Below are 22,609 nucleotides of genomic sequence, written 5' to 3'. Positions count from 1 at the left end.
TGATATTTAAAGCACTATCTACACAGCTGGTGCTGTTCATACAAAGAAATAAAAGCACGTCTCTTTCTAAAAGGGTCTCAGAATCTACGCAGGATCAGCAAATGAATCAACAATGAGATTAAAGGAACCCATACAAATAAGGGCATTATTATCTTTCTTGTGTATTGCTATTATCTTTGTTTAAAGTGCAGAATTGCGTAAGAACCCCTTTTGTATATGTCACTTGTCCATTCAAATGAAAAGGTGCACTCAATTAATGCTATTCACTAAAAAAAATTAAGAAGGAAGATGAAAAGCAACTATGGCATATTATTTTAAGCTATTATTCCTTTCTGTTTAGATTGCAGCTCATCGTATTTAAATGCTTGGTTTGACTGTACTGATTGATTGCATGTTACTCCAACACACTGCAGTAATATAAGCTATATTTAATGGGTCAGAGATTTGATCATCTCCATACAATGCCAACATTGTACTGGGTTAGATAGACAATGATGGAAAGCCAGTGAGGTGGGAGTACTTTTACACTGTCATGGCATCAGCCAAATCACTTCCCCTTCAGTTATTTAGAACAATTTGTCAGTTGACACTCCTAGTTTACAGTGCAGTCCTAAGCAAATCCTTCTAAATGCATGGGCTTAGAAGAGTATAACTCTTCACAGGATTGCACTTTAAGGACCTACTCATTCAACCCTGTGTTATCCAATTGGGGGCTTATTCCTAGAAAAGTGTCTTTAGGATAACAGCCATAGTCTTAAAATGATGTTTTCATGGTTCTTTGCAAACAAAATCTGCCTTGTCTGCTCAAACCTGGGTGATGGTCTGAGAGTAGGAGCTATAGCTGAACCACTATCCAGTCCTTTTTAACAGATAGTTTTAGTTGGGTATTATGGACCACTGACGACAGAATCCCGCAGTTTAGATTCCTGCCCTTCCTGATTGGTAATTTTTTTTTAAGGACAAGGTGAGCGAACTGCTACTGAAAATTATTAATGCTTCTATAATAGAGGAAGGCTTCTCAAAATCTGTGAAGGACGTTGTTAACCCTTCCTTTCAAAAACTCTTGTCTTAATAAGGAGGTTTTGTCTGCTTGTAAACTGTTGTCACTTTTAAGGTGGCAATAATTGAGAGAATTATCCACTCCATGGTTTTCTGGATTTCTCATTTACCCTTGATCCTTTTCAACTTCACTTCAGGCCTGGTGAAAGAGGCAACTTTGGTTGTTCTGCTGGATGATCTCTGCTTACAATTTTGGCAAATGAAATCCTTTTTTTGTTTTGCTCAGTCTGTCAGCAACTTTTGACACCACTGACCACTCAGTTCTTTGAAGTGCTTAGAGAAGAGAATAGGAATCAGGGGAAGTGAAGCTTTAGTGTTTTAAATATTTTCTGTTGGATCACTTTCAGAAAATTGTGGTCTGGGATTCTGAATCAGGAACATGGGGTTCTTCGTAACGTGGAACTGAGGTATTCTGTGGGGTATTGTATCACAGATGTTTTTATTTGGTTGAATTAGGGTTGTTAGGTCTAATTCAAGAAATATCTGGGGACTTTGAGGGTGGAGCCAGGAGCAAGAGTGTGACAAGCATGATTGAACTCCAAAGGGAGTTCTGGCCATCACATTTAAAGGGACTGCACACCTTTTAAATGCCTTCCCTTTTGGAAATAATAGAGGATAGGAGCACCTTCTTTTGGAGCTCATAGAATTGGACTCCCTGGTCCAATCTTTATGAAATATTGGGTATTTTGAGGAGAGGCACCAGATACTATGCTGAAACCTTAGGGCCTCTATCTCAAAAAACACCGCCCCCCCCAGAGTCCCCAATATCCACAGATTGATTCTCCATTATACCCTATGGGAACTGGTCTCCATAGGGAATAATGGAGTGCCCAGCAGACATTTCCCTCCTACCCCCCACCCCATCCTGCTTTCTGATAACTCTGATGCAGGGGGAAGGCTTCAAAATCAGGCAATCCCCTGCCCCCAATTTGGGATTGGCAACCCTAGGTTGAATCCAGACAGCTTTTTGACTTAATCTGACATTTCCCCTCCTTACTGCAGCCCCAATTTCACATCGCTTTTGTCCATGAAGTCTTCTATTACATTTTGGGAAACTTCCTAAGGAATAATTGTTTAGGAAAGTGTTTGAAGATGTTTAGCAGAACTGACAATTCTTCTTTTATCTAGCTCCTTATTTTCACTTTCTCATTATTGTTGTTTGTTTATTTGTTTTGTTTTAGTGTGTTTTTGGCATATGGTAAATAACTTTGAGTCCTTCCTGGAGAAAAGCATAAAATGAAAATATATCTCAACTGTATCTATATATATTTAAATATTACTTTTGAAAGAATGAATGCTGCTATGTGAGCACATCTAAATTTATAAAAAGTCTGCTGGGGTCCCATTCCCCCATGGAGGTGAAAGGAGATCCTCTGCCCCCTTCCCCCATATCGTCATTCACAATCATACCAGTTTCCTGGGATTATCTAGGAACCCTAAAAGCTGCTCAAGGCAGCTCATGACAAGAGAATATATTAATGCTGCCTGAGAATACTTGGTGTGTCATAACTAGCAATGTAATGTTGTGTGGATTTCTTTACATCATTACATCTGCTCCATCTATGGAAATGAAGGCACTCCAGTTGTGCATAAACGATTGCCTTTTCTCATCAGATGGCTCTCATGCCATGTTTGTGTTCAGCAGCCAATTTTTAAGATATGCCTGATTTTGAACTGAGCAAGGACTGGCAAATAAATATTAGTTGCCTTTACTTGATCATTCTTGAGCAAGCAAAGATACAGGGAGATACCTCTGTTCTACTCTACACTATATAGTTTGCATGTTGTTACTAGCCTTGTGATTCACATACGCAGGATTCAGCAACTAAGCCCTTTTTTCCTGTGTCTCACAATGAGGACTCAGGTTGGTTAATAAAAGAAGAACTTTACAAAGTCTTTGTTGTTGTTCATAATAGGGAGGAAGGTTTTAGGGATCTCTTTGCCCTTGTCTCAGCTTGCTTGGGAGAAAGCAGCTAAGATAAATACTAAGCTCTAAGGGTATCTTTGAAATTGGAGAGTGTGTTACTGGCCACATGTAAAGCCCTGAGCTGCCAGCTACTGCTATGGTACTGTAAATCCAGAAGCAAGCAAATGGATATGGTACTGCCTTGTATGCTTGTAGGACAGACACTGCTTAAAAACTGTCCCTGCTGTACAATGTAATTTGTTCACAACTTGTTTGCATTGGCCTTTCTTGCCTTTTGCAAGTGGAACTACATGGTGGTATGTTACATTAGCACTGTGCTATATTTATGAAATATGAGCTACTACCCTTTGTGAACAGATGTTCAGATATCACCAAGATTGGTAGATACATTTTAGCAGTACATTTACAAACACATTAGAAATGGAATTGGCTGTCCTGGCACTTGGGTGGTGTGCATTAGCAGTCCATCTAACATTGTCAGCAGTGTTCATTTCAGTTCTCAGCACTATAACTCAGATCAAGTGTCATAGATGCAACTAGTTAAGTTTCTTCATCATGAATTCATTGAGCAACAAATGTATTCTCTGAAGTGTCTTGTTCTGTAGGAGAAGAGTGCTATAATTTGTGTGAGGTGTATGGATCCTCATGCTCTTTGTTTGTTGGGAAATGGCTTTATTTCCTAGAAGGCTGTGCTAGCATATTCAGAATTTTTTTTTTATGTGAAAGTGCATTCATTGGAAAAGAAAGAGAAACTGAATTTGGTTTTTAAAAAGTTACCTCCAGTGTAAGATACCAAATGAAGATACCCTTCTAATCAGTGGGATAAACAATGCATTGTCAGTAAATATTATGAATCACACTCAAGACACCAGTGTTACTTGTTTTAAAAAGAAGCAGTAACACACAGTTTAAAAAAATATACTTCAGAGGTTGATCCACTCCAAAACTTTCGGCTTTATATTAACACTCCCCTGATAAACAAAGGTAATAAGGCACCAAAAAGGTTTATTGCATTACTTTATTACAAGAACATTGTATAACAAGCAGAAGACAAAATTAGCACAACAGGCCCATTTAGAACCCTTAAATCTAAAAGACAGGCATACCTAAGGTGTAGGCATAGCTAAACTGTGAACATAATGCATGATACATTCTGAGGCATCGTTCAACCCAGAAATTTCAGACTGCTTTTACCACAGTCTAGAATGTGTGTCTGTCTACTCTATGCAACAGTATTGAGCTAGCTATTTTTGTGGGATTTTTTAATCCCTTCCATAGTCATGCTTTTTAGCTTGTCCTGTACAACACAAGTGCTTTGTATGGCATACATTATGCTGAAATACGTTCTTCGCCTTTTTGCAGCAGTAACCCAGCACACAGATATTACCTTGCAACTGACCCAGTCACAGGAGAATTGTATGTTTCTGACACAAACACCCGGAGGATTTATCGCCCAAAGTTACTTACTGGGGCCAAGGACCTGACAAAGAATTTTGACGTCGTGGCAGGGACAGGAGAGCAGTGCCTTCCATTTGACGAAGCAAGATGCGGTGATGGTGGCAAGGCAGTGGAAGCAACTCTCATGAGTCCCAAAGGTGAAGGAAACTGTCAATTTCTGAGAAGTGAAGTTCAGTCAGCACATGATTGCATTTACTGCTGTATAGCTTTTTATTCTATCCAAAAAGCTTATTTACAATTTATCACTGGCTAAGCCATCCAAAAGTAAATCTGTGAAGTTCTTTGATAGATTTTACATTGAACATTTGCCAGTCAATGTCATGCATTACGAACATTTTTTCACATGCCACAAAGAATTTATATTGAGCAAATTACAAAGAATTCTATCTACAAGTTTTGTTGAAATGAACAGTCACTGCTTAGGCATAGTACTTGGCAGATTGCACCCAATAAGCACAGTGTTTTACTTTTAAACATGCTGTTCTAATGTGCTGGTTACAGCTGGTAAAATACCATAATTTGTACAGTTTGATCTTTAAAATGTGTAGTTTCTCTTCAAATCCACAACAAAATTTCACAGAAAGCCAGAAAAGCTAATGAACAAACAGAACAGGGAAACAGGTTGTTTATGAAGACAAATGAAAACCAAAGGTTAATTTGTTTTGACTTAAAGGTGTGGCAGTAGACAAGAATGGATTAATTTACTTTGTTGATGGAACCATGATAAGGAAGGTTGACCAGAATGGAATAATATCAACTTTGCTTGGCTCAAATGACCTGACTTCAGCACGTCCTCTGACTTGTGACACTAGCATGCATATTAGCCAGGTATTTTAAAAGTAGATTTAATTTTCAGTATATTTAATGTTTGAGCGTATTCATGTTGCATTTGTTTCCCTAGGAAGAGCTGGTGCTTTGTGCACCATATCCCAGAATCATTGCACATTTAAACTGCAATTTGGGGAGGAGGTGTCTACCAGGAAATTGTGTGTTGCCCTCTGCCAACCTCCACAAATAAGGAGGGTGGTAATACCATGCTGATTCACAACAGATCAGCCTTTTTCACTTGCTTTTTATGTCCATTTTCTAAGTGGCTGCTACCCATGGTGACTAAAGGAGAGTCAAAGGCAGTCAGCCTCTGAATACCAATTCCAGGAGGCAACATCAGGGGGGAAGGCCTCAGCCTCTGTGCCCTTGTTGTTGGATCTCCCGAGGAACTGGTTGGCTACTGTTTGTGACAGGATGTTGGACTAGATGGACCTCCAGTATGATCTATTCTTATGTTTTTGAGGGAGAACAGCAGCTTTGCTTTGAAACAACATGCTTCAGCCCCCCCCCCCCCCCCCCCCCGCTTTTCTCAGAGAATCCACTTATGGGAAACACTTCTATATCCATTCTGTTGCTCCATACAAAAGGTTTCAGCCCTTTCCCATAAATACAACTACTGGGAAGAACGTGGTGACAGAGAAAAGTTTATTGGCATTTCTTGGCTTGATACTTTTCTTGACCTTTCCCCCTACACCACCACCAATAGATCTACTTGCAGAAGCATAGTATTCAACTTCTTGTTTGTATGAATTTAAATAACTGTTCAATAACCTTCCCCGTGAGATGTTGGCTGGTGAGCCAGCCACATTACTTCGTTGCAGTTTACTTGACATAGGCTGAAACCCAAAAGTATAATGTCTCCTGTGAATTGGCTGTATTTAATTCAGTGGCACTTACTTCTTCATGAGCATGTACACTAAAATTGGAACAACCAGAACAGATTAGCATGGCCCCTGAGCAAGAATGACATCCAAATTCATGAATCATTCCACTTTTAAAAAAGCCACTAGCAGTCCTATAGTATTGTTTCAAATTCTGGTTTTTATGTATTTCATCTATAGTGTAAATCACCTTGAGCTTGAAGAAAGGCAGTTAATAAATGTTTTAAATAAATAAATAAAATTTCAATAATATTGAGCGGTGAGTTCTATACAATTACCAGTATGCCTTTATGATAAGAAACTCATACCAAGAATTAGCACTAAAATATACTGTCCACTTTTATGCATAAACTTGAGGGATAGCAAAGAATAAATTAATTATGCGCAAGGATGGAAATAAAATGTAAGTACAAGTAAATATATTCTAAAAGTATTCTATTGAAGTCTGCAACAACCAATACCATTGTATATTTTTAAACACCAGAGAAACTTTATTCCTCAATTGATTTTTAAAGCTTTTATTTGGTAAATAAAATTGCCATCACTTGGGTAGACATGTAGAAAAAGAATGACTTTTTCTTTGTGTTGTCTTCACATTAAGTGCAATGATTTATACAGCTGCATTTATGTTTGTACTTGTTCTATGTAATTTTCTAAAAGTAGTATCTGGAACTGTTCTACAATTCAGTCAAAGGACTTCTCTTTACTGACGTTAACTAATCAGGTAATAAAATCGTTTCCCTTTGTTAAGGTACGTCTGGAGTGGCCCACAGATTTGGCTATCAATCCAATGGATAATTCCATATATGTGCTGGATAATAATGTCGTCCTTCAGATTACTGAAAATCGACAGGTCCGTATTGCTGCTGGGAGGCCGATGCATTGCCAAGTTCCAGGAGTGGAGTATACAGTGGGTAAACATGCGGTACAGACCACATTAGAATCAGCCACAGCTATTGCTGTTTCTTATAATGGGGTGCTTTACATTACAGAAACTGATGAAAAAAAGATTAACAGAATAAGGCAGGTCACAACTGATGGTGAGATCTCTTTAGTTGCTGGAATACCTTCTGAGTGTGATTGCAAGAATGATGTTAACTGTGACTGCTACCAAAATGGCGATGGTTATGCTAAAGATGCCAAGCTGAATGCCCCATCTTCCTTAGCTGTATCGCCAGATGGAACGTTGTACATTGCAGATCTTGGAAATATTCGGATACGAGCTGTATCAAAGAACAGACCGTTGCTAAATTCTCTCAACTTTTATGAAGTTGCCTCTCCAACTGATCAGGAACTTTATATCTTTGATGTCAATGGGACCCATCAGTACACTATGAATTTAGTTACGGGAGACTATCTGTACAATTTTAGCTACAGTAATGACAATGATATCACTGCAGTAACAGACAGCAATGGAAACACCCTTCGAATTAGACGGGATCCCAATAGGATGCCAGTAAGAGTAGTATCGCCTGACAACCAGGTTATTTGGTTGACTATAGGTACTAATGGATGTTTGAAAAGCATGACAGCCCAAGGACAGGAGCTAGTCTTGTTTACCTATCATGGCAACAGTGGACTTTTGGCAACTAAAAGTGATGAGACTGGATGGACCACTTTTTTTGAGTAAGTACCAGAAAAATATTATGTGCTGTTTTTCTAGATATACACATCCTTGATACTGCCATTCAGCTGTGAAACGTATTACAGTATTGTTTTAATTTATTTTATTAGATTTTTATCCCACAAACAGGCTCAGGATGAATTCCATCAAATGTTAATAACATTAAAATCACAGCATTTAAAAATTCACAGATTAAAACACCTAAAAATTCAACATGGTAATCACTCCCTCAACGTAGACCCCCAGCAGATACAGATAGTCAGTTCAAGGCCCTAAGTGGAGGCCAAATAGCAAGGGGACGCCTGCTGCTTCAACTAAAGGCCCAGTAGAAGAGCTCCATTTTGTAGACCCAGCAGAATAGGTCCCGCAAGACCTTGATCTCTGATGGGAGCTCATTCCACCAGATGGGGGCCAGGGACCACCAAGAGGTATTGGTTCCCTGATTGCAGGGTCCTGTGGGGCTCATATGGGGAGAGGCGGTCCTGAAGATATGGTGGCCCCTGGCCGTATAGGGCCTTAAAGTTAAGTACCAACACTTTGAATCTGATCCAGGACTCAAAAGGCAGGCATGTCTGCATAGATGATAAAGTCAACACCTGTGGCTCTGCGTTCTGCACCAGCCACAGTTTCTGGAGCAGAGTCAAGATTAGGGCAGCACCTGTTTGCACAAAACAACAATAGCTACAATACATTTTTTAAACTTTGGTCCAAAGTGTTGGTTTTTGATTGATGGTTCATGAATCTAATGAGTTTTACCCTTTACACAAGTTATTTTTATGCAGGTAAAGATGTTACTTTTATGCAGGTAAAGTCATTTCATTTACCAGACTGCAAGGAATCATAAGGCATTAAGACACACATATATATAATTTTGGTCACTACTGTTTGATCTTTCCAATCAAAAGAAGTTTGCAAGCTGTATCTCTCCTATCAAGTGAACACCGATCGTTTCCCTGGGATTTCATGCCATTTTGTAATAGTTGTATTATCTTTAAATGCAGCAACAATACTTTAACAGCAGCAAAAAGAGACTTGTCACTATGTGCAAGTGACTACAGTTTACCTATTAGTTTTGTCAAATCTGAAGTGGTAAAGACCAGCCTGCACTTTTGGAGTTAAATGCCTGACTTGTGAGTTACTTCATATGGCTGGGTTGAAATCCAACATGGTGTAGTGGGTGGGGTAGGAGAAAATCTTTGTCCAGGACCATGGTAGTTATTAACAGCCCTGGACAAGAGAGCTTATAGGCAGTTTCCAGAATGGTTATCATTACAGTAGAAATCCCACACAAGGCATTATTTTAGATCCCCTGACAGCAACCCTGTGAAAACTGTTAGGTGGACACTAACTGAATCTGAAATTCCTGTGTTTAAGCTGCAGTCCCTAGACTAACCATCCTAATTTTTATACCTGCTGCTATGTCTGTTCTTATGTCTTCCTATATCTAGCTTCTTATTCTTTCCTCAATGTCCATATCTTCCCAGAGCCCTCCCTGAAACACTATAGATTTGTCTGCCATCTCAGTCCACCCCCTGCAGCTTCCTTAGATGTTTGTTTGTTTGTTTGTTTACTTCATTTATAATCTGTCTTTTCCCCCAGTGGTGCTCCATTTTATCCATTTAGATATCTTATGTCACATTTATCATAATCATGGTGTTTAGATTATCCCCTCTGTGAAGAAAGAAATTGCTTGCATATGTTTCTGTACAGGGCACAGCACCTTAGTGATACCACTATTTTGTAATCGTAAGCTCTTCTGCCTTCTACCCAACATTTAACATATCAAGCAGAGGTAGAAAAATAGCCAAATTTGCTTAATTGGACATTATACCCTCGAGTGAAGATGAACTAAAAATACTGTTCAAAAGGTTGCTTTAAACTGCCGCATTTGAAAGGTATTTTTATAATGATTTACAAGTATGAGGGTTCTGTGGTGGGCATAGTCCCAGCGCATTAGTGTGCATCTGAAATATTCCACTGCACACTGTGCATTGCTGCATATCTTTTTTTAGGCCCTGCCAAAAGCACAGAGAAATGTAATGATGAGAAATGATTCCGCCAGGGGCAGTGAATGCACTTCTTATTCTTCATGAGTTATAAATGTTCTTTCTACTGCTAGAATAGTTAAATCCCAAGTTGGTAGCAAGTGGGAACTGTTATCCAGTGTGTGTGTGTGTGTGTGTGTGTGGGAGGGGAATACCTAGAGGTCACTGAGATAGTTTTAACAATTTTTTAGAAATAACACAAAAAAACCCCATAGCCATAGGAATTAACATGTGATCTCAAGCTTGCTACATATTTTTTATGAGGTTTTTATTCATCTTGGCATTACCAACACAGGATTTGCCAAATGTGTAAAATGCATTTCTGTCAGCTCATGTGAAGGTAAATATCTCTTTTTAGGATTTGCTTTATGAATCACTATACTGACAAAAGTGTCACACTCAACTCAGAATTGAGAATAGTTTTTCCTTATTTAAATTTGTGTGTTCCTTACTACCTTTCAATAAATAATGTTCTAGTGTGTTTATGTGCCCAATAATCCTGAGCCAGGTGGGGAAATGGGAAAAATAGAATAATTCTGGAAATGTAATGTCTTTATTCAGGGTAGAAGTCATCTTGGGCATACTGGTTTTTCGATACTGGGACCCTAGTGTTTTATTCCTAGAAGTAATGTCTTCCCCTGTATCTTGTGGTGATTGTATTCTGTTGAGATCTCATTAGGGAAATAGCCAGGGGTGCCTGAATTTAATAGCTTCTACGTGGCCTTAAATGAAGATTTTATTCTGTACTAAGTTCGTTCCTTCCTTCCTTCCTTCCTTCCTTCCTTCCTTCCTTCCTTCCTTCCTTCCTTCCTTCTTAGAGAAGATTTACAGCATTGTGCTTCATGAACTAAATAATTGCCATCTAGCTGAAGAGCCATTTCAGTTGCCTGGTCTTATGAAATGTAGACCCTGTGGGCTGTGTGAAGAGGATATCCAGCTGTCTAATGAGGAACCCAGTGTGGTGTCCCAAACTAGGCCCCTAGGCAAAGTGTCCATCCCAGCCAATAGTCCAATCATAGACTGACATAGATCAGTAGCTAACTAGTCAGCCTTTGCTCATTTCTTGCTGTTCTGCTGTAAGCCATGCTGAGGCAGGCTGCCATTGCTGCAGGACAATCTGTTAAAGAGACATTGGGACCATTTCCTTGGATACCATTCATTAGTCTTGAATTATGTACACATGTTCAAACTGCTTCTTTACTGGGATAGCTGGGATTCTCACCCATTCTCAGTTGTCCTGTTTATGTATTTTACTGAGAAAAGCAATGATCCAGTTCTTAAAAAAATAATTCTTGTTGGATCATATCCAAGAACCATTTCATCCAGCATCCCACTGCAAACAATAGCCAGCCAACATAATGCAATTGTGGAGTGTTAGACTAGGATCTGGGAGGACCTGTTGTTGAATCCCAGAAAAGCTTGCTGAGTGACTTTGGGCCAACTTCATCCTCTTTCAGCCTAACTTACCTCAAAAAAAGTGGTTATTTGTAAGAACAAAATCGAGAAATGAATAATTATGTTGAAAGCTGCTTTGCAGTCACATTGGGGACAATAAAAAGGGATGAATGGCCGAGTAAATTTTAAATAAGTGTTTCTGGGAAATATTGCATCCAAAGCATAAGGCGAAGAGCTCAACTGTGTGGCCGCGTGCTAAGTTGTCTGTCCCTCAATTCAGGGGTCCCCAAATCCTGGGCCGAGGACCAGTACCAGGCCATGGCCTGTTTGAAATAGGCCTCGCTGCCCCCCCTGCGGTGCCTCCTCTCCCCCCCCCCCCCGTTCTCACCATTTTAAGACCAGGGAAGAGAAGGAGGCAAGGACAGCATCGCTCGCTGCTGTGATTTTTGCATCCATTAGCTGATTGGTGAGAGGGAGTTGGCCTGGGAGGCGCTTCATGGCCCCATTCCCGGCCTTAAAATTGTGAAAAAAGGAGAGGAGGAGGAGGCGAGTCTGCACGGAGGGAGTGGCAAGGCTGCGTGGGGGGCGAAGGAGGGAGGAGAAAATGCCACAGGGGGAGACCGAATTGGGTGCCCCCACCCTGCCAGCCCTGGGGCCGTGGTCGACAGGCCGGCCCTGGGGCTGGTCCCCGGGGCCAAAAAGGTTGGGGACCACTCCCTCAATTGATTAATGTCCCTCAGTTGACATTATCTTTGATGATTTGAGTGGACGCCTTGGAAGACATTTTGACTTTTTGGACTATTTAAACTAATTTGTTACACTGTATCTTACTATACCAGTTGGGTTGTTTTGAACTTTCTGATATTTTGTATTTACTTCTGGAATTATATTCAGTATGAGCAATTTTTTTGTCTCCCATGGTCCTTGCTGTTTTGCTTGTGCAAGTTTAAGACCCATGGTTCTCCATTACTGCTTATCTCCATGCATTTTAGGGAGCAGAAAGAAAAACAGGCAAAGGGGGGGGGGGAACCCACTGTTGAAAAAAGACCAGACTTTTTCTGAAATTGTCAAACAGTTGTTGAGCTCTGTTTTCCATATTGCCGAGCAACTAGATGATAATCTGCTGTGTTATTGGCCACTGTCAGAAATTGGAAAGAGTCACACAATCTCATAATATGTGGGAACTCATTGAGTGTACAGAGTGAATAGTAGAACTCACTGACATTGCAAGCTGTGATTGTTGGCAACATGTGCATGTGTACCTATGCAAAGTAGAATGCAACTCCACCACACTCTGCACAGGACTGCAATTTGTATGGGGGAGGAGTCCTCTGGAAGAATCTCTTGAGAGCTTTTTAAATCTTATGCTACTAAATTGCAAAAATGGGGATGGTGTTTGCACTGATGCCCTAGCACAGCTGCATAGTAACACTAATTTCCTGCCCTTCCTTGCAATTTTCTGTGGTTTTCTCTTTGTTACTTTCTAATTTGATCTTGCATACTGGTCCTGATCTTGGCAGTTTTTTAAAGCCTGTCCTCTTCCTCCAAACGGATTGATCTCAAGTGATTTCTAAGTTCATTGGTTTGCCATTTTAATGTTAGGCTTCCAGAGACTACCAAAATGATTCCCCCAACTTTGTTTACTAAAGCATTAAAGAGAAAAATGTTCTCAAAGCTTTAGGCTTCTCATCCCCTCCCCTCTCCATTTCATGTCAATTTCATTCTGCACTGACTATCCCCCTTCTCTGTTTTGTTTGCATGTATCACTGAAATGCTTTTCCCCCTCCACTGGGGATGCTGCTATTTGCCTCCTCTCTGAACCCCCCCCCCCCGTCATTGTAATTTTTTTTTTAATTCAGCAATCCAAAACTAGCAATAGTCTCATATCACTAGACTCATGACATTTGTCAAAAATTAAAAATGAGAGGAAAATGGAGCCTGTACACTGATGAAAGGGGGGATGGTGGAAGGTGCAGAGTGGGAGGAACGACCTCGATGTGGGTGGTGAGCAGGCCTTGAATTCAGCAGGAGCTCACAGGAGCACAGCTCCTGAACCTTTCTGTTGGTTTCACCTCCTCCCCCCCCCCCGACCTTGTCCATTGAATAGTAGGTGCAGCTGCATAACAATCCTTGGTGCTGAGTGACCTTCAAGGGGCAGAAAGGAGAGGGAAATCAAAGGGACTTGAATTACCTTTAGCTTGGAAGCCAAACAAGGGGGAAATTGGCACAAAACAATATGCAAGATAGCTGTCCTCATTAATAGCTGTTGAGAAACTGTCCTTCAAGATTCTGATGGTTTTCTTAAATAGCCTGTGTAAATTAGGCATGGTATATGCACACATACAAATGAAAAGGCAAAGCCCCTGTACCTGAAAAGATCTTTCTCAGCCTCAGACCATGGAGAGTTGAGTTAGATTGACTGGCTCTCTTCCTTTCTGCATGGTAACTTCATGTAGTCATATGGAAAGGCATACAGAGAAGAGGAAGCAAGAGAATGAAGACATTTAAAGGTTAAGGAAGTTTAAATAGAAAATAGGAAGTAAGAAAAAAATGATCATCATGGCAAGTAGAACAGATTAAAGAAGCTGAAGAATTCAAAAGTGGAACTGAGGGAAGAGGTGTAGGAAGAGAGCAAGTGTTGCGTTACTTAATGTGGGAAATTTTGACAGCATAAGGAAGGACTTAAAAGGGAGAAAAAAGCATGTTTTGCCATTCATTGGTGGAGCTAAACTATTGCTAAGCGACCATGGGGCTGGTTGTCACAAGACATCCTTAAAACAAGAAATTAGTTTCTTCTGCAGCTATTTTCAAACTTGGCAGCCACCGAAAAAGCAGGGCTATGGAACAATGCCAGGAAGTGAGGAAGAGTCATCCAGTTGTCTATGTAGCAAAGGACTTTTCCCCTGTCTTCCTACACAGCACTGTGAACACTACTGCAGACAGGAAAATGCCCCTGCATTGCCTGGGCAATCAAGTGACTCTCCCTGGTTTCCTATTTCCCACTGTAAACACTCTCACAGGATAGTTCAGAAAGATAAGGAATGTCACAAAGGTGCGCAGCAATAAGTGGATACTTCTCTGTCTTCCTTCATCTGGCTGCACCTTTCAGGATCACAACATAGGAAACAAGTTGCTGCCTTGGGTTCCATCCTCAGCTGAAAGGAATGTGCCCTCCCCTCCAAGGTTTTCCTGCTCAGGTAATCATTTTCTCTTCCTGGAAATGTACCAGACCACTCCCCGCCTTCCAAGGTGCAACATGAAAAAAAGAAGAGTCCCCATCTCGTAGACTCTGTACATGTGTTAGTGTAAATATGGCCCACTTTCTAATTCACCTCCAAAGTCACACTGGCAGCCTGAGTTTAAGAAAGAAAAGCTTCCTTCCACATTTCACTGAAGGGAACTGCTGGGTTGGGTTCCATCCTAAATTGAAAGGAATGTTCCCCCCAATCCAGACAATAATCAGCAACATGGCTTTAAAGAGGGCTTGTTTTTGTTTTGGATCAAGTGGCTTGGAACGATCCATACAGTATGAAAATAGAACTGTATAAAAGGAATAACACAAATAGCTGGGCTGGAGAGTTAGCAAACTCAAGCAGTCAAAATGTCAATTTCAGATGTTCATTATAATACCCAGCAACAGAAAGTCCAAGTACCCACACCGTGTGGAGCATATTCCACTCAAGAGGGAAGGCAAGAGGCCAGAGGCATAAAGCAAGAGGTTAAAGCAGGCCAAAGTCATTTTGTAAGGCAGGCATCCCAGTGTGTAAGAAACAAGTAATCCAAAGTGCACACTGCAGGAATCCAAGGCTGGCTCCCAAAGTAGTAATTCAGGCAGAAATCCAGAAGGGAAAGAGAGCCAAAGATGAATGTGTCCAGAATGGGAATATCCTATAAATGCACACAGGGGTGAAGCCAGCAGAAGTACACCCTTTCAGACCGATTCTCACTCCGGTTACAGTAAAAGTAGCCTTTTTTTTTTTTTACTCAAGCTTGAAAAGGGTAGAGGGACCAAGTTAAGTAGTGTATAGCCCAGGGGTAGGCAAACTGCAGAAGTCACATGTGGCTCTTTCACACACGTTGTGTGGTTCTTAAAGCCCCCATTGCTCTGTCAGCTGGCTTGGAGATGGCATTCATCTCTCTAAATCACTTCTCCAAGCCAAGCCAGCTGACAGCTTGGAGAATGCTTTTAAATTTAAAGTTGCTTTCTTTCTACCTCTCCCTTCCCCCTCTCGATCTTCCTTCCTTCCTTGTGGCTCTCAACATCTGATGTTTATTCAATATGGCTCTTAAGTTAAGCACATTTGGCCACCCTGCCCTGGTATAGCCTGATAAGTTGAAGGAAGGTAGCTTAATCCAGGGGCTATTTCCAAAAAAGGTAGGAGAAGGGAATGAGTTGTGTCCTGAGGCAGTTACTTTAACCCACTGAGAGCTGCTCACAGAGTAGACTATATGGAGCAAGACTTGCTACTCACCCAGCTTATGAATTGATTTCTTCCCATTTGCCTATGTTAGGTGCTAAACACCAGCAGATGTATAATGTCAAAATGCTTAGGAAAGAAATTTTAAAATTAAAATACAAACTGAAATACTTGGTTCTACATTAAAATTCAATTTAACTATTTAATCCAGTGTAGACAGTTGTGTGTATAAATTGCTGTCAAGTTGCAGCCAACTCAAGCAAGGAGCTTTCAAGGCAAGAGGCGGTTTGCCATTGCCTTTCTCTGCAGAGTCTTCCTTTCCAAGTTATTGACCCTGCTTTAGCTTCAGAAATCTGATGAGATCAGACTATACCATGCCATCTTCCTCAGGGCTTTTTTTTGTAGAAGAAGCCCGGCAGGGACTCATTTGCATATTAGGTCACACCCCCTGACATCACCATTGTTTCATTCAGGGTTTTTCCATAGAAAAAGCCCTGCAGGAACTCATTTGCATAATAGGCCACACCCCTTACACCAAGCCAGCCAGAACTACATTCCTGTGCATTCATGCTCAAAAAAGCCCTGCTTCTCCCTAAAACAGGCTAACAAAAAAAAAAAAAACAGTTTCCATCCAAAGCATTTTCCATGAATTAAGAATTAATTTCTCAATCACCAAAAGATCATCAGTGATATGGAAGTGAGCGTTACATTCAGGAACTATTAACCACTTACAATGCAACTTCTTATGCACTTCTAAGATTAAATGTGGCCAGGCTTGCTTGTCTGTCAAATGCGATCAACTTGTCACAAGCCCCATTTTCACCTATTCTCTCCCATGGCACTGCTTCCTTCTCTTTGGTTCCCAGGCATTCTCTAGGCTCTTTATCTCAGGCGGTGATCAGTTGCCTTTTTCTAGCCACAGCTCACCACAGACAGCTTCCCTTCATTTCGCCTACTTAAATGGTTCGTTGGCCTTGAACAAAGGACATACATCAGTTTAGCTCCATAGGGTCTGTTCTGTAGCACTGCACACTGAAAACTCAGAAAAAGTCTGAGAAAAGGGGACTTGGCAAATGCTTTTATGTTTGCTGCAAAAGCCACCTGGGTTGTTTGAGCGCATTGTTTCTTGTAGCAAAATAAACATTTAGACTTAACTTCTCAAGTGATGCTGCAAAGATTTGGGGGTTTTTTTTAATACAACATAGAATTTTGCATCAGTAACATAGTGTTACTGTATTTGGGAAGTACAGAGTGTTAGGTTTGCTATCATATTACACAGAAATCAGGTAAACAATCCCAACAAGTCCAGAGCCATCTTGTCTCTTTTACAGACTGTATCTCCTAGGTAGGAAATGAATGTTGGGATTGTGTCTGGCATCATGGTTTTGCTAAGTGACTGGTGGTATATAACATGCTTAAAATTGAATCAGCTTGAAGTCAGAACATCCCCACATGCAAACTGCCACATCTGCATTCTTAAATCATCAATGTTTGTAAAACTTTCAGCACAATTTTTGGCTGCTCCAGGAGTAACTCTGAATTTACTGCCCATTACCCCATTTTTCTCACTTTTTTTTCCCTTTGGGTATTCACTTGCAGTTTTCAAATGTGGAATTCTTGAAATTGAATTTTGTTTCCTGCTTCTCTTTTGTGGCATCAGCATCACATGTACACCCCACCCCCCTGGGTCCTCTGAACAACAGACCGAGTGTTAAGCATAGTTCTGATGGACTTATGATGCTGATTTTTAAAAACTTAATAATATTGCGGTATTATAATGCAGGGATAAAATGAGGTTTAATGTAGCTTTCCATCCATGAAGTTCATAACATAACATAACATAACAGAAGCCATGTTAGATCAGGCCAATGGCCCATCCAGTCCAACACTCTGTGTCACACAGCGGCAAAATTTTATATATATATATATAATTTTATATATATATACACACACACAATTTTATATATATATATACACACACACACTTTGTGGCTAATAGCCACTGATGGACCTCTGCTCCATATTTTTATCTAAACCCCTCTTGAAGGTGGCTATGCTTGTGGTTGCCACCACCTCCTGTGGCAGTGAATTCCACATGTTAATCACCCTTTGGTTCCTTTCCTTTCCTTCTCTTTTGTTGCGTAGGTTTTGTCGCCTCACACCTACCTCTGTAGTTCCTGGCATGTTGATGCCAATTCAGTCTTTTAAACATCTGAAAATAATGGAATTATAGAATTGATTTGATAGTCATGGAAACTCAACATTGGTAATGTTTCCATTTAGTTTGCTTCATAATTATTGAATCACACTATTATTAATTGGTGTATCCAGTTCAATCACAAATGTAATACAATTTTAATTAAGATTTTACTGCACATGCACAAAAAAATTAAATGGAGGATCTTTTTCGTGGTCTCTGTGCTTCACACTCATGGGATAGAGCGCCTGCGCCGATCCCCGAATCGGTACCTAAAAAGCCCGGGATTTTTTCACGCTTGGCACCAACGGGCAGGCACAGGCGTCCCAGTGCGCATGTTCGTCGGTGCCAGCACAAGGATCCCGCCAGTTCCTTTCTGACGGTTGCACTGAGAGGATCTTCTTTCGTGTCCCCGGTCGGTAAAGTAATCTTAGGATTGCCGTTCTTGTTGTATATAGCCCGTTTGTTATTTTCTTAGTGTAGTTAGTTAGTTGTTAGTGTTGTAAAAAAAAAATTGTTGGACTTGCCCTTCGGGGCCCAGTTTCCCCCCGTTTTTTCGCTCAGAGACTTTCCTGGGTGGGTTTTTTCCTTGGCGTCTATGGAAAGATGTTGGGGTTTTTTTAAGAGGTGCCGCTCCTGTGGGGAAAAGATTGCCCCCCCCCCCGATGGCCATTCCCTCTGTCTCCTTTGTTTGGGCGAGGGACATCGTGTGGATTCTTGCTCGCACTGCCTGAGTTTTTCCAAACAAACTTGCAAGAAACGAGCGGCGAGGCTTTCGGCTGCATTGGTTGAGTCGGCACTTCGTCCTCAAAAGATGGCATCGGGCCCGTCGGTACCGATGGGAGAGGCCACGGCCCTGACGGTCACATCGGCCGATACATCACCGATCAGGACCAAGATGCCAGTCGAGTGTGGGCATTCCACAAAGCGACCTTCTGAAGGGTCAGTGGACACCCCAGTTAAGAAGCATCGGGATGACTCGGGGACCCGATCATCCGCACCGAAAAAGGTGAAATCTAAGGAGAAGCGGAAGAAGAGATCGTCCCACACTCCTTCCTCTTCTCATGATGCTTCGACATCGATGTCGATCGCTCCACCGAGAAAGATCTTGGCCTCCCCACATCGTAGCCCTTGGGTGTCGAGAGGCAGTGCTTCGCAGCAGTTGCGTCTATCGGCATTGGAGCAAGAGATCGACCTCACTCAGTGCTCCCATTCTTCAGGGTCGAGGTGTCGCATTGAGAGCAACTCTGTCTCGGAGGTGGAGGCACCGATGGAGCCGTTGGCACCACTGGATCAGGCAAGAGGTCGGAGAGAACTGGAACTGACCACCGTAGCTCACCGCTTCCCACCGTGGGAGCAGCACCAGTGGCCTCCCTACGCCTATCCATACCCGCCGTACGAGTGGTACCCCCCTCGGGAGTTTGCAGACTGGGACCAGCAATCCAAGGCATCCCATAGGTCGAGGCTTTCCCAGCATTCTAGGCGGCTTCCCTCGGCATCGATGTCCGTCCCGCCCAAAAGACATGGCATGGTGGTGGAGGAAGTCCAGCCTAGGTCGTCAGTGTCGATCCGGTCACCCGTCAGAGAGGCCGGTGCTGAATTTCTCTTCACGCATCCAAAGCCCAATTCGGTGGTCGTATCCTCCTCATCAAAGGCCCACAAGACACACTCCTCTCCACCAGACAAGGAGGGAAGGAAGCTGGACAACGTTGGGAGGAAGTTTTACTCTGCTGGGGCACTGGGAGTAAAGGTATCTAACTATGCTGCATGCATGGCTAGATACCAATACTCAGTGTGGGAACAACTTACCCCCCTCTTGTCTTCCCTGAGTGAGGAGAAGAGGTCTGCTGCAAAGAAGTTGCAGAAGGAATGCTTTGCTGTAGCCAAACAACAATTGGCTGTAGCAAAGCATATGGTGGATGTCTCAGCAAGAACCATCACTTCTGCTGTCTGCCTCCGCCGCCACTCCTGGCTCAGGTCAACGGCCCTCCAGGAAGACACCAGGGCCTTCGTTGAAGATCTGCCCTTTGAGGGCGAAGGCCTCTTCAGCTCGACCACCAACAATGCACTCCAGGAAATGGATAAAAGCATAAAAGCTTCCAGGAACCTGGGTGTCCCGGCGTCTTCCAGAGCTACGAAACCAAAACAGTGGAACAAACCTTGGTCAAAGAAGCCATATCAAAAGTTCTCCCTGGAACAGCAGTGGAGACCTCTCTCTGCCCAACCTGAGAGTAGGTTCCCATACAGGGGGAACAATAGAAACCGCTACGCTTTTGCACAGACCACCGGCAAATCCAAGGGTGCTCGCCCTCAAAAGCAGGGCCTTTGACTTTCTGGTAGCACGCGTCACCATCCCCACTTCTTTGTCAATCCGCCTCCGTCCATTCCTGTCGGCCTGGGAGTCCATCTCTACGGACAGGTGGGCGCTTTCCATCATCGCGAAAGGCTACAAAATAGATTTTGCTCAGATTCCGAACCAATCTGTGGTAATCACCACATCCCCATCCCCATCTCTGCTGGCGGAGGTGAGCAGCCTCCTACAGAAACACGCCATAGAACGGGTCCTGGTGGAGGCCAGGACGGGAGACTTCTATTCTAGTTACTTCCTGGTTCCCAAGCGGGATGGGGGTTTGAGACCAATCATGGACCTTCGGAATCTGAACAAGTTTATTTTGTACCAGAAGTTCAGAATGTCCACTCTGCAAACAATTCTGCCCCTCATCAACCAAGGGGACTGGATGGCAACGCTAGACCTCAAGGATGCCTACTTCCACGTCAGCATTCATCCTGCGTTCAGACGTTTCCTTCGGTTTGCAGTAGGTTCTCAACACTTCCAGTTCAAGGCCCTTCCATTCGGCCTGTCCACTGCACCTCGGATGTTCACAGAGATGATGAGCGTTGTGGCTGCCCACCTCCGGCTTCAAGGGATAGTCGTCTTTCCGTACATCGACAATTGGCTTCTTGTGGCGGAGTCGAAGGAAAGTTTGTCAAACCATATTGCCACCACTCTTCATCTTCTTCACACCTTGGGTCTGCAGGTCAATTTGGAGAAATCACACCTTACTCCATCACGGACAGTTCAGTTCATAGGGGCTTCGCTGGATACAAACCTTCATTGCGCTTTCCTGCCTCAGCAGAGAGCGATGGACATTATCAACCTTGTTGAATTTCTGCAGAGTCAAAAGTGGGGCACGGCGCAGCAGCTGCAGCGGATGCTGGGGCTGATGGCGGCGACTACAAGCGTGCTGATCTTTGCGAAGCTGAGGATGAGAGGCCTACAACTTTGGTTTCTTCGTCAGTTTCGACCATTAAGGGACTCACCTCGAAAGAGGTTTATATTTCCACCTGTGACACTTCAAACACTGCAGTGGTGGAACTCAAAGGACAACATTTGTCAGGGAGCTCCCTTCCACCTACCTGTACCAACAGTGACGATCACAACAGATGCGTCTTTATAGGGTTGGGGGGCCCACATGGACGCTCTGTGTGTGGGGGGTCCTTGGCCTTTGAAATTGACTCACTGCCATATAAATTACCTGGAACTGCTGGCAGTTCATTTTGCTCTTCGATCCTTCCGCCCCATGGTGGCGGGGAAGGTTGTTGCTCTGCTTACGGACAATACCACTGCCCTGTGTTACATCAACATACAGGGAGGGACAGTTTCTCAACAGCTCTGTGCGTTGGCACTGGAACTGTGGTCAGAGTGCCTGGACCACAACATCTTTGTGAAGGCTGCGCATCTCCCAGGGGTGCTCAACCTGCAAGCAGACTCCTTCAGCAGGGGTGGTGCTTCCCCGCACGAGTGGGAGATACAGTGGCGCTTCCTTCAACCCGTGTTTCAGCTCTGGGGATATCCTCAGGTGGACATCTTTGCCACAGCTGAGAACCGGAAGTGTCCTCTGTTCTGCTCCAGAGGGGGCTCGGATCCAGAGTCGTTGGGAGACAGTCTGCTGTTCCCGTGGGAAGGTCGGTTCCTATATCTGTTCCCACCTCTGTCACTATTGACAAGGGTGGTCAACAAGATTGCAAGAGAGAGTCCATGCTGCATCCTGGTGACTCCGTGGTGGCCTCGGCAGAACTGGTTCCCGATCTTGCTCCAACTGGCGAGGGGGGTCTTCTACCAGTTTCCGGCGGAACCGGATCTTCTGTCAGCTCAGGACGGTCATGTATTCCATCACAACGTGCCCCACCTGAAGCTGACAGCGTGGTTCATCAATCCTGTGAGTTCTCCAGCAGAGTCCAACACGTTTTCCTGAATAGCAGGAAGCTGTCTACCCACGCTTCATAGGAAGTGGCAGAAGTTTCTTCAGTTTTTAGTTGATCCTATAGTTTCGCCCCAGAGGGTGGGACTACAGGTTATTTTTGAGTTTTTGTTATCTCTGGTGGATGCTGGCCTTGTTTTTTCCTCCATTAAAGTTTATCTGGCGGCAATATCTGCATTCCATGAACCAGTGGAGGGGCATTCAGTTTTTGCACACCCTCATTCTAAGAGATTTTTGAAGGGTTTGCTTAGGCTTCATCCTCCTTCGAGATCACCCCCACAATTGTGGGATTTGACTCTAGTGTTGGACAGGCTGACTCGGCGTCCTTTTGAGCTGATGGCCACATGCTCGTTACAGCTCTTATCTTGGAAGGCTGCTTTTTTGGTAGCCATCACATCAGCACGCCGTGCAGGGGAGCTCATGGCTATGCGTTGTGTCTACCCATATTTAGCTTTTCAGGAGTCTGGAGTGTCCTTAGCTCCTGATATTTCCTTTCTCCCCAAGGTGATTTCTCA

At 42.9% G+C, this 22,609-nt stretch overlaps 1 protein-coding gene and 1 non-coding gene across 15 annotated transcripts in view; both read left to right on the top strand.

The window, feature by feature from the left end:
• Positions 1-22,609, top strand: part of TENM3 (teneurin transmembrane protein 3) — a 721,265-nt gene that overhangs the window by 667,417 nt on the left and 31,239 nt on the right. For all 14 annotated transcript variants that reach the window (XM_060246485.1, XM_060246482.1, XM_060246496.1 and 11 more), the window contains 3 exons: positions 4,349-4,581; positions 5,118-5,272; positions 6,905-7,779. In XM_060246485.1, the coding sequence (XP_060102468.1) occupies positions 4,349-4,581; positions 5,118-5,272; positions 6,905-7,779 (1,263 nt within the window). The remainder of the gene's footprint in view (positions 1-4,348; positions 4,582-5,117; positions 5,273-6,904; positions 7,780-22,609) is intronic.
• LOC132577687 (U6 spliceosomal RNA) lies at positions 6,166-6,270 on the top strand. Its single transcript, XR_009555843.1, has one exon. It is a non-coding gene; the product is annotated as a U6 spliceosomal RNA (small nuclear RNA).

This window comes from Heteronotia binoei, chromosome 9, assembly GCF_032191835.1.
Source record: "Heteronotia binoei isolate CCM8104 ecotype False Entrance Well chromosome 9, APGP_CSIRO_Hbin_v1, whole genome shotgun sequence".
Classification (NCBI taxonomy): domain Eukaryota; kingdom Metazoa; phylum Chordata; class Lepidosauria; order Squamata; family Gekkonidae; genus Heteronotia; species Heteronotia binoei.
Note: the sequence above shows the minus strand (reverse complement) of the source record. Positions and strands in the feature narration are given on the sequence as shown.